The 11894-nt window shown below is 35.2% G+C and overlaps 1 protein-coding gene across 1 annotated transcript; it reads right to left on the minus strand.

Moving 5' to 3' along the window:
- Positions 1–3196: 3196 nt before the first annotated feature.
- LOC143706464 (serine protease 27-like) lies at positions 3197–6065 on the minus strand. The gene is made up of 8 exons (XM_077198385.1): positions 5979–6065; positions 5270–5290; positions 5001–5169; positions 4639–4907; positions 4382–4527; positions 3836–4049; positions 3641–3754; positions 3197–3446 (listed from the first exon to the last, which is right to left on the minus strand). The coding sequence occupies exons 1-8, from the start codon at positions 6025–6027 to the stop codon at positions 3442–3444; spliced, it is 987 nt and encodes a 328-aa protein (XP_077054500.1). The 5' UTR covers positions 6028–6065; the 3' UTR covers positions 3197–3441.
- Between the last annotated feature and the right edge of the window lie 5829 nt (positions 6066–11894).

Consider the following 11894-nt stretch of genomic DNA (forward strand, 5'->3'; position numbering starts at 1 on the left):
AACTAGGCAAAGCTATACAGACTTTTTTCTCAAATATTTTAAACAGTAACTTAAACAACACACGCACTCTTTTGCTACTGTAGAGAGACTGACACCCCCCCCCCCCCCCCAAGCCAGATACCCAGTGAAATGCTCTCAGACAGCAAGTGCAGTGAGTTTGCCTCCTTCTTCTCTGAGAAAATCAATAATATCAGAAAAGTGATCAGCTCATCCTTGAGTTGCGCTGGGGTCAGACAGATCACACCGCAACCTGAGAAAGTAGTTACTATGTCTGATTTCGAAGAAATTGATGGCAAAAATTTGGAAGATACTGTACAGCACCTTAAAACATCAACCTGCGCTCTTGACGCACTTCCCACATCTTTCTTCAAAAGTGTGTTGAACTGTTTAGAAGCAGATCTCCTAGAAGTGGTAAATGCCTCACTTCTCTCTGGAGGTTTTCCAAACTCCCTGAAAACTGCTGTTGTCAAGCCCCTCCTGAAAAAAAGCAATCTGGATAAGACCATACTAAACAACTAGAGACCGATCGCAAATCTTCCTTTCATAGGCAAGATCATTGAAAAAGTTGTTTTAAATCAGCTGAACAAATTCTTAAGCTCAAATGGAGCCAATTTTCCATCTGGTTTCCGACCGCATCACAGCACAGAGACAGCGCTCATAAAGATTCGCTTAAATACTGATACAGGCAAATTATCAGTGCTGGTACTACTCGACCTCAGTGCTGCATTTGTCACTGTTGATCATAACATACTTCTTGACAGGCTGGAAAACTGGGTCGTGTTTTCCGGGATAGCCCTAAAATGGTTCAGGTCATACTTAGGAGGGAGAGGTTATTATGTGAGTATAGGAGACCATAAGTCTGAATGGACATCCATGACATGCGGAGTCCCTAAAGGCTCAATTCTTGCGCCACTCATATTCAACCTGTACATGCTCCCAATGAGCCAAATAATGAGAAAGAACCAAATTGCTTACCACAGCTATGCAGACGACACACAGCTCTAATTAGCCCTATCACCTAACGATTACAGCCCCATTAGCTCCCTGTTCCAATGCATTGATGAAGTAAATAGTTGGATGTGCCGAAATTTTCTTCAGTTAAACAAAGACAAAACTGAAGTCATTGCATTTGGAAACAAAGATGAAGTTCTCAAGGTGAATGCATACCTTCACTCTAGAGGTCACATCTGTTTAGCTGTGCATTAACTGAATGAGCACTGTGCCACTGCTCGTCCGACTGTTTTTACTGTAATTTATTTAAAAAAAAATTTTTTTATTCAAAACTGTTTTAATTAATCTGATTTCTTTTGATTATTTTAATTTCTTCTATGTAAAGCACTTTGAATTACCACCGTGTATGAAATGTGCTATATAAATAAACTTGCCTTGCCTTGCCTTGCCTAATGAATAAGCACTAGTATCTAATAAATAAGGACTAGTACCTAAAGAATAAGAACTAGAATCTAAAGAAAAGGCACTAGTGCCTAAAGAATAAGCACTAGCTAATGAATAAGTACTAGTACTTAATGGAATATATACTAGTATCTAAAAAGTAAGTACTAGTAACATGAAAATAGAGACTAGTAGGTTTAAATGATTAAATGTAAAAACGGCTTGACATACTAGGTAATTGTCAGAGAAGTCACAGAGACATTTTTATACAGGAAATTGATAGCTTTCTGCTCATTTGATAGTTCGTAATTTTTCACAAGCATTTCAAACTGGCCCAACAAGTGTTTTTCAGAAGAAAAGCAAAAATGTGGATTGGCAAAGGAAAATATCTTAAGACATCATGACAACACATTCTTTCTGTCTTTTTTCTTTTAGTCTTTCTTTCCTTGCTTTATTTCTGTTAACACATGCATAAAAAAACATAAAAGCCATGACAATAATGCCCTTTATTTTCAGACACAGACAATGGGCTGTAGTGAATGATTACGTATGGCAACTTATTGTCAGATGCCAACCATTATTACTCATAAAAGACTTACACAAGATAACTGAGTTGTGTTGAAATCAGGGCTCTGAACCGGTTCAAGGAATGAAAACAAAAGCTGGAAACTAACATTTTTAGATATGGCCTTGTATGCAACAAATCAGTTTTAGGATAAGTTAGCTCATTTTCTGCCTGATGTCTGATATGTAGTTTACATATTTTTTTAAATATTGTGTATTCAGTAACAGTTATTCAATATAAAGGAAGAAGGCTACATTTTGTCCTCCTTCCTTCATCCTTTTCCTTCTAGATCTAACAAAGGCTCCTCCATATTTGGTTTGTTAAACGCCATCTTTTCAGCATCAGACCAATTTGTCTTTATTGTTAAGATAGCCTAATATTCTCTTCCTGGACACTGACACTAAACTTGAATTAGCATTAGTCATTCTGGTTTTATGTTCTGCCCCAAAAATTGTCTTGAGTTTCTCAAATTTCATTCCAAAAACAAGAGTTCCAATGAGTTCTACGAGGACGTGAATGCTTTTTACAAGTTTTACAGCTACTGTGTATGAACTCGGAAAGAAAATGTAGTCTATCCCTTTAAAGGTCCAGTATACAATTTTAAAATGGTTGTTGAACTCTGTGGAAATTTTAAATCAATCCAAACAAACACACCCCTCCCTTCATTGCTCAGCCCCCCAAATGCACAAACGCAATGCAAGAATAAGTGAAGCAAAATAATGACGCACGAACGACAAGAAAGCACGAAAAATGAACATACAGTACACAAGAGTATATACAAGCAAGAGTTTCTCGGGCATGCTGGCGTGCTGTCCTGGGGAGGGCTCCGAGCTAAGAATTTGGTCTGAATACAGAGTAGCTACTCCCCCCTATCCCTGGCTGGGATAGGAACCAGCCAATAGTGAGATGGCAGAGGGATGTTCCTCCTGAACTTTATTAATAAAACATCATTAAAACTGTGTTTTGAAGTATTTAATGATTCTGATAAAGCAATGACATACATATTGCTTAATATAATTACATATGTTCAAGAATTCAGTGAAATAAATATGAATTTAAACTCAAAGTAATAACCCACTTATTTGTCAGCAGAAATGAATTGCGATCACAATCAATTTTAAATTCCAAATCATTATTGCTATGGGAAGAAAAAACATTTCAAGTGTCTACAATTAATCTAGCTGGTTACATGAAACAACTGGAAAGAGAGCAAAACAAAAGAGAGAGAGAGGTCAAAACAGACTCTACTAATGGAGTGAGGTAAGTGCTGTTGTTAAAACTTATGTTGAACATAATCAATATACATTTACACCCCTGAGTGAAGTCAGTGCAGCTGATCTTTGACAGAATGTTTGCACTGTGCAACGTTTCCAAAGCAGCGCTGAAGTAAAATCTCTGGCAGAACAGGCAGATAAAGATCTTTTATCACCTTGTGAGGTGCTTATAAGCCGGTTTTCGAATAATCCAGGGAGTTAGGACATACTTCACACTGCAGAGACACAAAAACAAAAGTGAGTTGGAGCAAGTACTTTTTGGACATGCAAAGTGTAGCCTATGTTTAATGCATGTTAGTGTGCAGCAATAAAACATAGCCCACCAAATAAAATGTTAATAATAAAATAATAAAACATATCAAAGCAAGTGGCATTGATTTAAAAAAAAATTTTTTTAAAGCAAGCTTACCGACACAACGCTGTCTATAATCACTGCAGCATCTTGTCGTGCAGTTAGTATTGCAGTTGCAGCGATATGAAGAGTTGTACTTCTCGTTGCATCTTCCCCTACAGGAGGTTGAGGCTGCGCATACAAACAAGCATTAATCAAACAAGTATGCTTTGAGTAGATATATGTGTGTAGGTGTCTGAGAGAGAGTTTTACTTAGGCTGGCAGAGGAGCATGAGTTTGGGGGGTTGAAGGTGACAAATCCTGGCCGGTTCTGACTGATGTTGTTTGTGATCCAAGACTGATATCGAGACACGCGGGTATAAACCCCAGGAGAGTTGGGATCGGCGCAGCCATACCCCCAGCTGGTGATACCAGCCTGAACCCACACTGTACACTGCTGACTCACCATTGGACCACCAGAGTCTCCCTACAGAGAGGGACAACAAGAAAAAGTAGATGTTTTTTTCTTTTTTTTCTGTTTTTCTTTTTTTTTTAATCAACATGGGACAGTTACATGCAACAGGAAAATGGTAGTCCGGGTCAACACTTCAACCTGTGCCCCACAGGAACACTACTGCCCTTGTATTTCATGTATATTTACACTACTGGACCAATTCAACATCAAGCATTTACACTAATTGAGCAATGTGTACTCCAGAAATATACAGTAGGTTTTAAAATGCTATCTTGAATGTTATAAGGTAGCTGTACACGCTTAGATTATTTGTAGTAATAATCTGGTTGGTTTTTTTTTTGTACCTGGCAGGTGTCTTTGCCTCCCTGTGTTAAACCAGCACAGATCATGTTGTTGGTAACAGATCCAGAACCCAGCAGAGTATTACAACGAGTGTTGTCCACGACTGGAACCATAGTTTCCTGCAGTGTCCCAGGAGCAGGTAGGCTCACTGAACGTACACAAACGTACACATAATTATAAATAAATTATGTTATAAATTGATGCAAATGTGAGTGTGCAAATTTATGTGCAAATTTATAAGTTTGTGAGTGTTTTCTACCTCCAGATTGAACGTCGCCCCATCCTGTGATCCAGCTGCTGGTGCCGGCACTGAAGACGCTGCTCTGGGCCGCTAGACAAACAGGTCTAATGTAGTTATTGAAGGTAACGGTGGAGGACAGGCGCAGAAGAGCGATGTCATTGTCATGTGTGTTGCTGTTGTAAGAGCTGTGAACAATTTTCGTTCTCACAGTTCTCATGACTTCATTGGTATTGGATCCTTGCTGTGTCCTCCTTCCCAAGTACACACGCAGACTGGACGTGCTGACACTGAATACAGTCAGAGTGCATGAAAGTGAAAAGAACAAAACAGTATACCAAGTAACTTCTACCAATAAAAAAATGTTATGATGTGAATTTTACCCAGGTAAACAGTGAGCTGCCGTCAGCACCCATTCATTGTTGATGAGGGATCCTCCGCAAAAATGACCTCCATAGGTAGAGCTGTGCAGACTGACCTGCCACGGCCACGACCCATCGGGAGCGTTCACACCACCCACAATACGGGTGTTTAGAGGGGCTTGTCCACAAACTATAAGAGAGAAAGAGAGGAGAGAGATTGTTCACATTAGCATATCTACATGAACTATTTGACTTAATGTCGACATCTGAAGAAAGAGAAAAGCTCTTACCATTCAGCTGAGAAAGTGAACCTGCAAGGGCAGAAATAAAGAAATTAGAAAAATTCAATTAAACGTTTCCCTTAATAATGACCCCTCCAGAGATACTTGCTCTATTAAACTTGTGAGACTGAACATGCGGAAAACATCTGTGGGCAAACTGGTTTAATCACGCATAATAAGCACAATTAACAGCCTTCCTTTTCCCCAACTATTCAACAAGTGACATCTCCTGCAAGTAAATGTCAGTAGGTGTGACTCACAATGTAAAACATTTATGGGTTTCCTCTGTTCTTGGATTATTAACAGAATATGGCCCAGAAAGAGAATTTAAATATTATCTCTTATGATCATTGCAGTTCAGAAATCCCAAACTTTGCTTAGTATCTTGTGAAAGAATAGTGACAATGTTCCTCCCCAAGAGGCATGCAGTTCTGTTAATGAACCCCTAGAACGCCAACAGTTACAAACTGCAAATAACTTTAAAATAACTCACTAATCCATGAGTTACCGGTCAAATGAATCAGCCAAATGAATCAACATGATTCACTTACTGAACTGTAAGTTTAATGAGTATTTTCAGAGCCCTTAGACTGCTTTTATGTGCTGTACCACAAAGAAAGCCAATATATATTTACTTTATATATACTTAAATCTATAGTTTTTCTCTGTATTATGTCTTTGTTATCCTCCCTTTAATATATATATCATGAGACCTTACCTTTTACACACATGAGCAGGGTCAAAGTAACACACGTTGATCTCCACATCTTCACACAGTCACTCTGTTCCTTTGCAGAATGGATGCTGGTGCATTTGGTACAAAGTGACTCATACGGTCCCATTTATATAGTTGTGCTTCTCAAATTACGACTCCTTTCATAAATCAGTCACCTGCCCACTTCTTTTTTCTTAAGGCTCCTCCTCAATTTTTTTGTCATTCTCTTCAAATCAAATCACATTTATTTGAATATCGCTTTTCACCATTCATATCGTTTCCAAGTCTGTGTTCCATACCTGTATATATGTGTTCTGTATTTCAGAAATGTATATAAATCATGCAGTTAGCTAACATCATATACATTTTAGGCAGAAAAATTAGCTCATTGAAGTGATTATTACACGTTGTGAACATAATGATTAGCCTATATAGAAATTTAGCATTGGTGCATGTTGATACAGAGTTTGTGTCATCCGAAGTCCTCGTAGGAGTTGGCACCGTCTCTTCGCATGTTAAGGGGCATCTGAAATCTTCATAAGAGGCTGGATCCAAACTGAAGCGCACATACTCTCTACTTACCTTGATTGGAATGGGCATCCCAAGATAAAACAGATAAACAAATGAAAAATAATTAGCTTCTGTTCATAACATTTCAAGCAAAAATAATCATGTGCATTTGATCTGATATAACTGGAGTACAAGGTTATGAAATGTATTATGTGAATGCTTGGCTATAGAGATGTCTTTAGTCCAGATTTAAACTTTAAATTTAAAGTTTACGTGACAGTATGTCATGGCCAAGAGATCATTTTGTCGAGGTAACAACATCCTAATGTTCTGGCCATGCGATGTGAAGTCGTGGCCTCGAGATCATGTTGTGGGAACGACGTCTATTTCTAGCTATCTAGCTATTTCTCGTGGATATTATAAATGGATATTATTAAAATATTAATATTTTATTTTGAATTAAGTCTAACAAAAAAAAGTTATTATTAACATATAATAGGCCTATTATATTATATTCAATAGTACAAAAATCACCATTTCCACAAAAATGTTGAGCAGCACAGCTGTTTTCAGCATTGATAATAATCATAATAATAATAAATGTTTCTTAAGCAGCAAATCAACATATTAGAATGATTTCTGAATGTGACAGAAGAGTGGAGTAATGTTGTGGAAAATTCCACTTTGCAACCACAGGAACATTACTTTTCTCAGATAAATAAACTACTTTTTTTTTAAATATTAAAAACAGTTTTTTTAATTATCTTATATAATTATTATGTTTAATTATAATGTGATTATATTTCATAATATTACTGTTTTTACTGTATTTTTGATTCAATAAATGCAGCCTAGATAAATAAGGTAAGCAAAAACATAAAAAAATTGTAGTTTCCAAACTTTTGACAGATGATATATATATATACATATTCATAAACATAAATATATATTTATGGATCTCTTTAATATTTTTTGTGTTTGTCTAGTGGTGTCTGTGCAGACGTGATCAGTCTGGCTTTCAGGTTCCCCTCCATTTCTCTCACCTGTAACATAATTGTGACATCACATAGCTTAAGATCCGGCAACATAAAGAATACAGAATCCTGAAAGTTGGCCTTAGAATAAGCCTTTTATCAGCCTAACATCGAATTGTCTTAAAATGTGCTCATTAATCAGAGATCAAAAAGAGGAGACTAAAGAATCCTATAAGACACGTCAAACATTGAATTACTTTGTTGTTTGTGAATCAGATTATCCTTTATTGAAGTACTTTTTTCAAGGGCACAAGGTATTTCTTTGTTTTGATTGTATTCATGTTAATTTTATATCACATTTTAATGAAAAGCCTTAGATTACTCTAAAAATATGTATTTTTCTTGGCCCCCCTCCCCCCCACACACACACAAAATTGTTTATGGGGACAACAGACTTAAGTTATTCAGATATTAATAAACATTGAATTGCATTTTTATGGATTAAAAAAAAAGATAAAATTGAGCGTCATGACATTGAACCTCATAAACAATCAACCAGTAATACAGTTTTCATTAAAACCTCTACTTTTAAAACTTTTAACACAGAATGCAGTTCAACAAACAGGTTAATATCACATTCAAAATGTATTGAATGTATCTCAACTTATTCTAACATATCATAGCAAACGTTTTCACCCATTAATAACACTGTGTCACTCATAAAACAGTGACTTTAAAAAGGGGGCATTCCAAAAGGTATATTTTATTTTTACTTAAAGTCTCTTGGATTATGAACAGACACCAAATTAATTTACAAAATAGGGCAGGTGTGACAATGGCTAAAGCTCAGGGCTGGTAATCAGAAGACTGCTAGTTTGCGGAAATGAAAATAACTATTCTTGCCTTGAAGCACCGGTTCCTCCAGGAGAATTTTTCTATATTCAGAAAATTTCAAATTGCTTTGGATAAAATTGTCTGCTAAATGACTGCTTATTTATTAGGACTTGTCCGTAAACGGTATTAAAAAAACAACACCTACAAAATATTGGTAATTAAAATTCTGTACATTCAGTTATTTTCAGGTCTTTACAAAAATGTTTGTATTTTAGTATAGCGTGAGTCCAAAATATGAATAGATGCTTGCTGACAACCATACAAAGGACCTGAAATCCTGTTGAGAAGCACTTTTCTTCTAAGCCATATGGATTGAACCCATGTCAATATGGTTCATTTGAGATGACGCATGTTGGAAGCAGTTACAATGACAGGAATATTTCAAAGGAATTTCAAAAAAGCAAGTCATCATGAGGAAAAAGCTGCTGAAAGTATCGCAGGAACAACAAGAGAATAGAAAGGATGTAGAGATAAACCTAATAAGACAGTACAAACATATAACGACTGTGCTTATGAAACATCACACAATGTAATTATGTACCTGGTAAATATGCATAGCCAAGTGTTAGAGATTTGTTGAGCGATGTTTATGTGTATGTGTTTTGCCATATGTTTAGTTGGGGTCAAGATTAAAGTTTTATTGGAGGATTGTATTTTTCTGAAGCTGGTTCAATGTTAGGGTGATTTCAGGAGAAATATTGACCTTTTGTGATAAAAGAGTTAATTGTACAATGAAAATGTCACTTTCTGATGTTCAAGAAACTTCATGACAAAAATACATTAAAGCTGTTAGTAACTGGCACTGCCACTGACTGTAAAATTGTTTGCCTTAAGCCATTTCAAAGTGAAACGTACTGAGATATGCAATATATTGAATATCAAAAGAATGAAAAATATGATAATGATGTTTTCGCTTTCATTGGTGCTTTGGCCCAAGTTGTTCATAAAGTTTAATCAGGATCAGAATGATCCGAATTTGGAAATTCCATGTTTTTCTATTCTAATCCATCATACTTTTCCAGATTACCAAATCCGGATGCCAGTTCTCTAAATGGCACAACAATGTAGTTAAGTTAACTAAAACTAAAACCATTAAAAAAACTTTTGTAAATAAGATCAATTTTGACTAAACTAATATATATATATATATATATATATAAATCACATTTTCATTTAGTTTAACTAGATGTAAGCCTATTAAATAACTAAACCTGAAATAAAAATAATAAAATGAAGAAAAAAAAATATTACTAAAAACTATAATTAAATCTCAATAACACTTGAGTTAGGGCTGGGTCACATTATGTGTTTTTATTTGAATTGTTAGAAACAGATTTTGACTAATATTTTGTAATGTATTAGTATATTAGTAGTCCATCTGCCTATAAATTAATTCATTAGTACTGTAATTACTAATTACTTCATTACATTTTTTCTCCCACACACACCTATCGTTTCGCTTCTGAAGGCATTGGTTCGTCAACTGGGGTGGTATGGATTATGGTCGTGTTTGTTGTTTTTTAATCGTCTTTGTTGAGGGACCGGTCCGCTTGCATTACACGGACTCAAATAGACATGTTCTTTTTCTAATAATCTGTTTGTGTTCCACAGAAGAGAAAGTCATATATATCAGGGATGGCATGAGGGTGAGTAAATTATGAGGGTATTGGGCCACCTCCACTCTTTGGAGGTTAAAGAAACCACAGGGTAGAAAAATCATGCTTTAGGAATTAATGTCAGATTGGATTAATCACCCTAGAAATAAATGTTATCATGTTGAGTAACTATATCCTGGTAGTAAGTTGACTGCCTGCAGTCTTTATGTTGCTACTTCCTTATAGACCATAACCTCATCCTAAATTTTATCATGAACTACATTTCATAAAAGAACTTCCCCCTTCCAAGTTAGTCAGTCATCGTTTTTTTTCTTCTAAACTTTATTGAAATTTAACTATTGTAGTGGGAAAACCCTGGTGGCAAACTATCCTTTGTGTCAAGGCTTTGGGTTTATTGTAGGTGAGATGTTACGTGAATTGCATGGTGATTTATTATATCCGTGTTCCTACCTTGTAATTAATACAACAGCAATATTTATAGCCACAAGTTCCGTTATTGAATGCTTTACGTGAGTAAGCTTTTACTGTTTGACATGTTTATGACATGTTTACTACCACACAACATCATCAGCATGATTTATTGAACATCATTATTGTATTAATTTTTAACATTATTATAAGATGTTGAGTGTAAAATTCTTGTAGTTACTCTATACAGTAGTCAACATTTGAAGTGGATCAAAAAAAGTTAATCAAAGTTTTTTAAATTTTTTAATTTTGTTTATTATTGCAAATTTACAAAACAGTGACACATACAAGGTAAGAAGTCGGTGACACACATATACAATACAGAAGAGAGAAAAAGCACAAAAACAAAACAAAAACAACGAAATACAAAGCAGCCCAACAGTCATCGACAAAATGGTGTATGTAGGCACACGAGATCCTTCTGTGACGCAAGTATAGATAGTGGCATTCCGGTAGTATCAGTATAGATCTATTGAAGGTAAACATAATAAACATCCCAATAATTACAACAACAACAACAACAATATATTAATATTAGTTAATCAAAGTTGCCCTAAGATAAGAACGGGTATTGTTGTAATTCATGTATAACTTTGATGAAAGGTATTGATCCACTTCAAATGTTGACTACTGTAGTTTGTCACTTACACATCCTAACAGATGTATTAAAATGGGATTTTATTTTTTAGAATGCCTCCATATGATTTACAAGACTATAGCACAAATGAGGAAATAAATAAGCACAGATGTATATTTACAACTATTTAAAGATTATGGAAAAATTAAGGTCTATAACAAAAAAGCTTCCTTATTCTAATAAAAAGGCTGCATGTGTGTGTATTAATGTCCCATGTGTCCACAATGACCTTTGGATGTATTTAGCATTGTTAACACACTAGGATATTTTTCTACTTCAAACTAATACGTATGATCTTTGTTGTTTTCAGAAATTTGTTCAAGAACATTGCTGGTCATTATAGGTTTTGCTGAATCTTTCATAGTTTGAAATACAACAACTACAATAAGAAAATCTGTTTTTTGTTTTGTTGTTTTTTGGGTGATGGTGGTGGTAAGTCACTGTTTTGTTAGAAACAAAGCTTTACAAAAGTTAATGTAAAATGACATCTTTACTCGTTAATGGTTTGAACATGCTAGTGTTTCATAATAGCAGTACTTCGACATCTAAACAGCCTCCAATGACCAAAAGTTATCAGTAATTGATGAGTTTTATGATTAATGTGTTTAATCAGTTTATTCCTTTCTATGTGACTGTCCTAGTGATACTTTTCAATTGTAAAACAACGTCCCCTGTTGGTGTAATTTATTACAGCAAAAGATTTAACAAGCCATGGGATGCAAAGTATTTATTTAGTCACTTATAAAGATACAGATTACAGACTCAAATTATATCATCACTTAATGCTGATATATTTATAATAGAGAGAGAGACACAGAGA

Source organism: Siphateles boraxobius, unplaced genomic scaffold (genome assembly GCF_051911475.1).
Source record: "Siphateles boraxobius isolate OS27281-9 unplaced genomic scaffold, OSU_SipBor_1 41, whole genome shotgun sequence".
Classification (NCBI taxonomy): domain Eukaryota; kingdom Metazoa; phylum Chordata; class Actinopteri; order Cypriniformes; family Leuciscidae; genus Siphateles; species Siphateles boraxobius.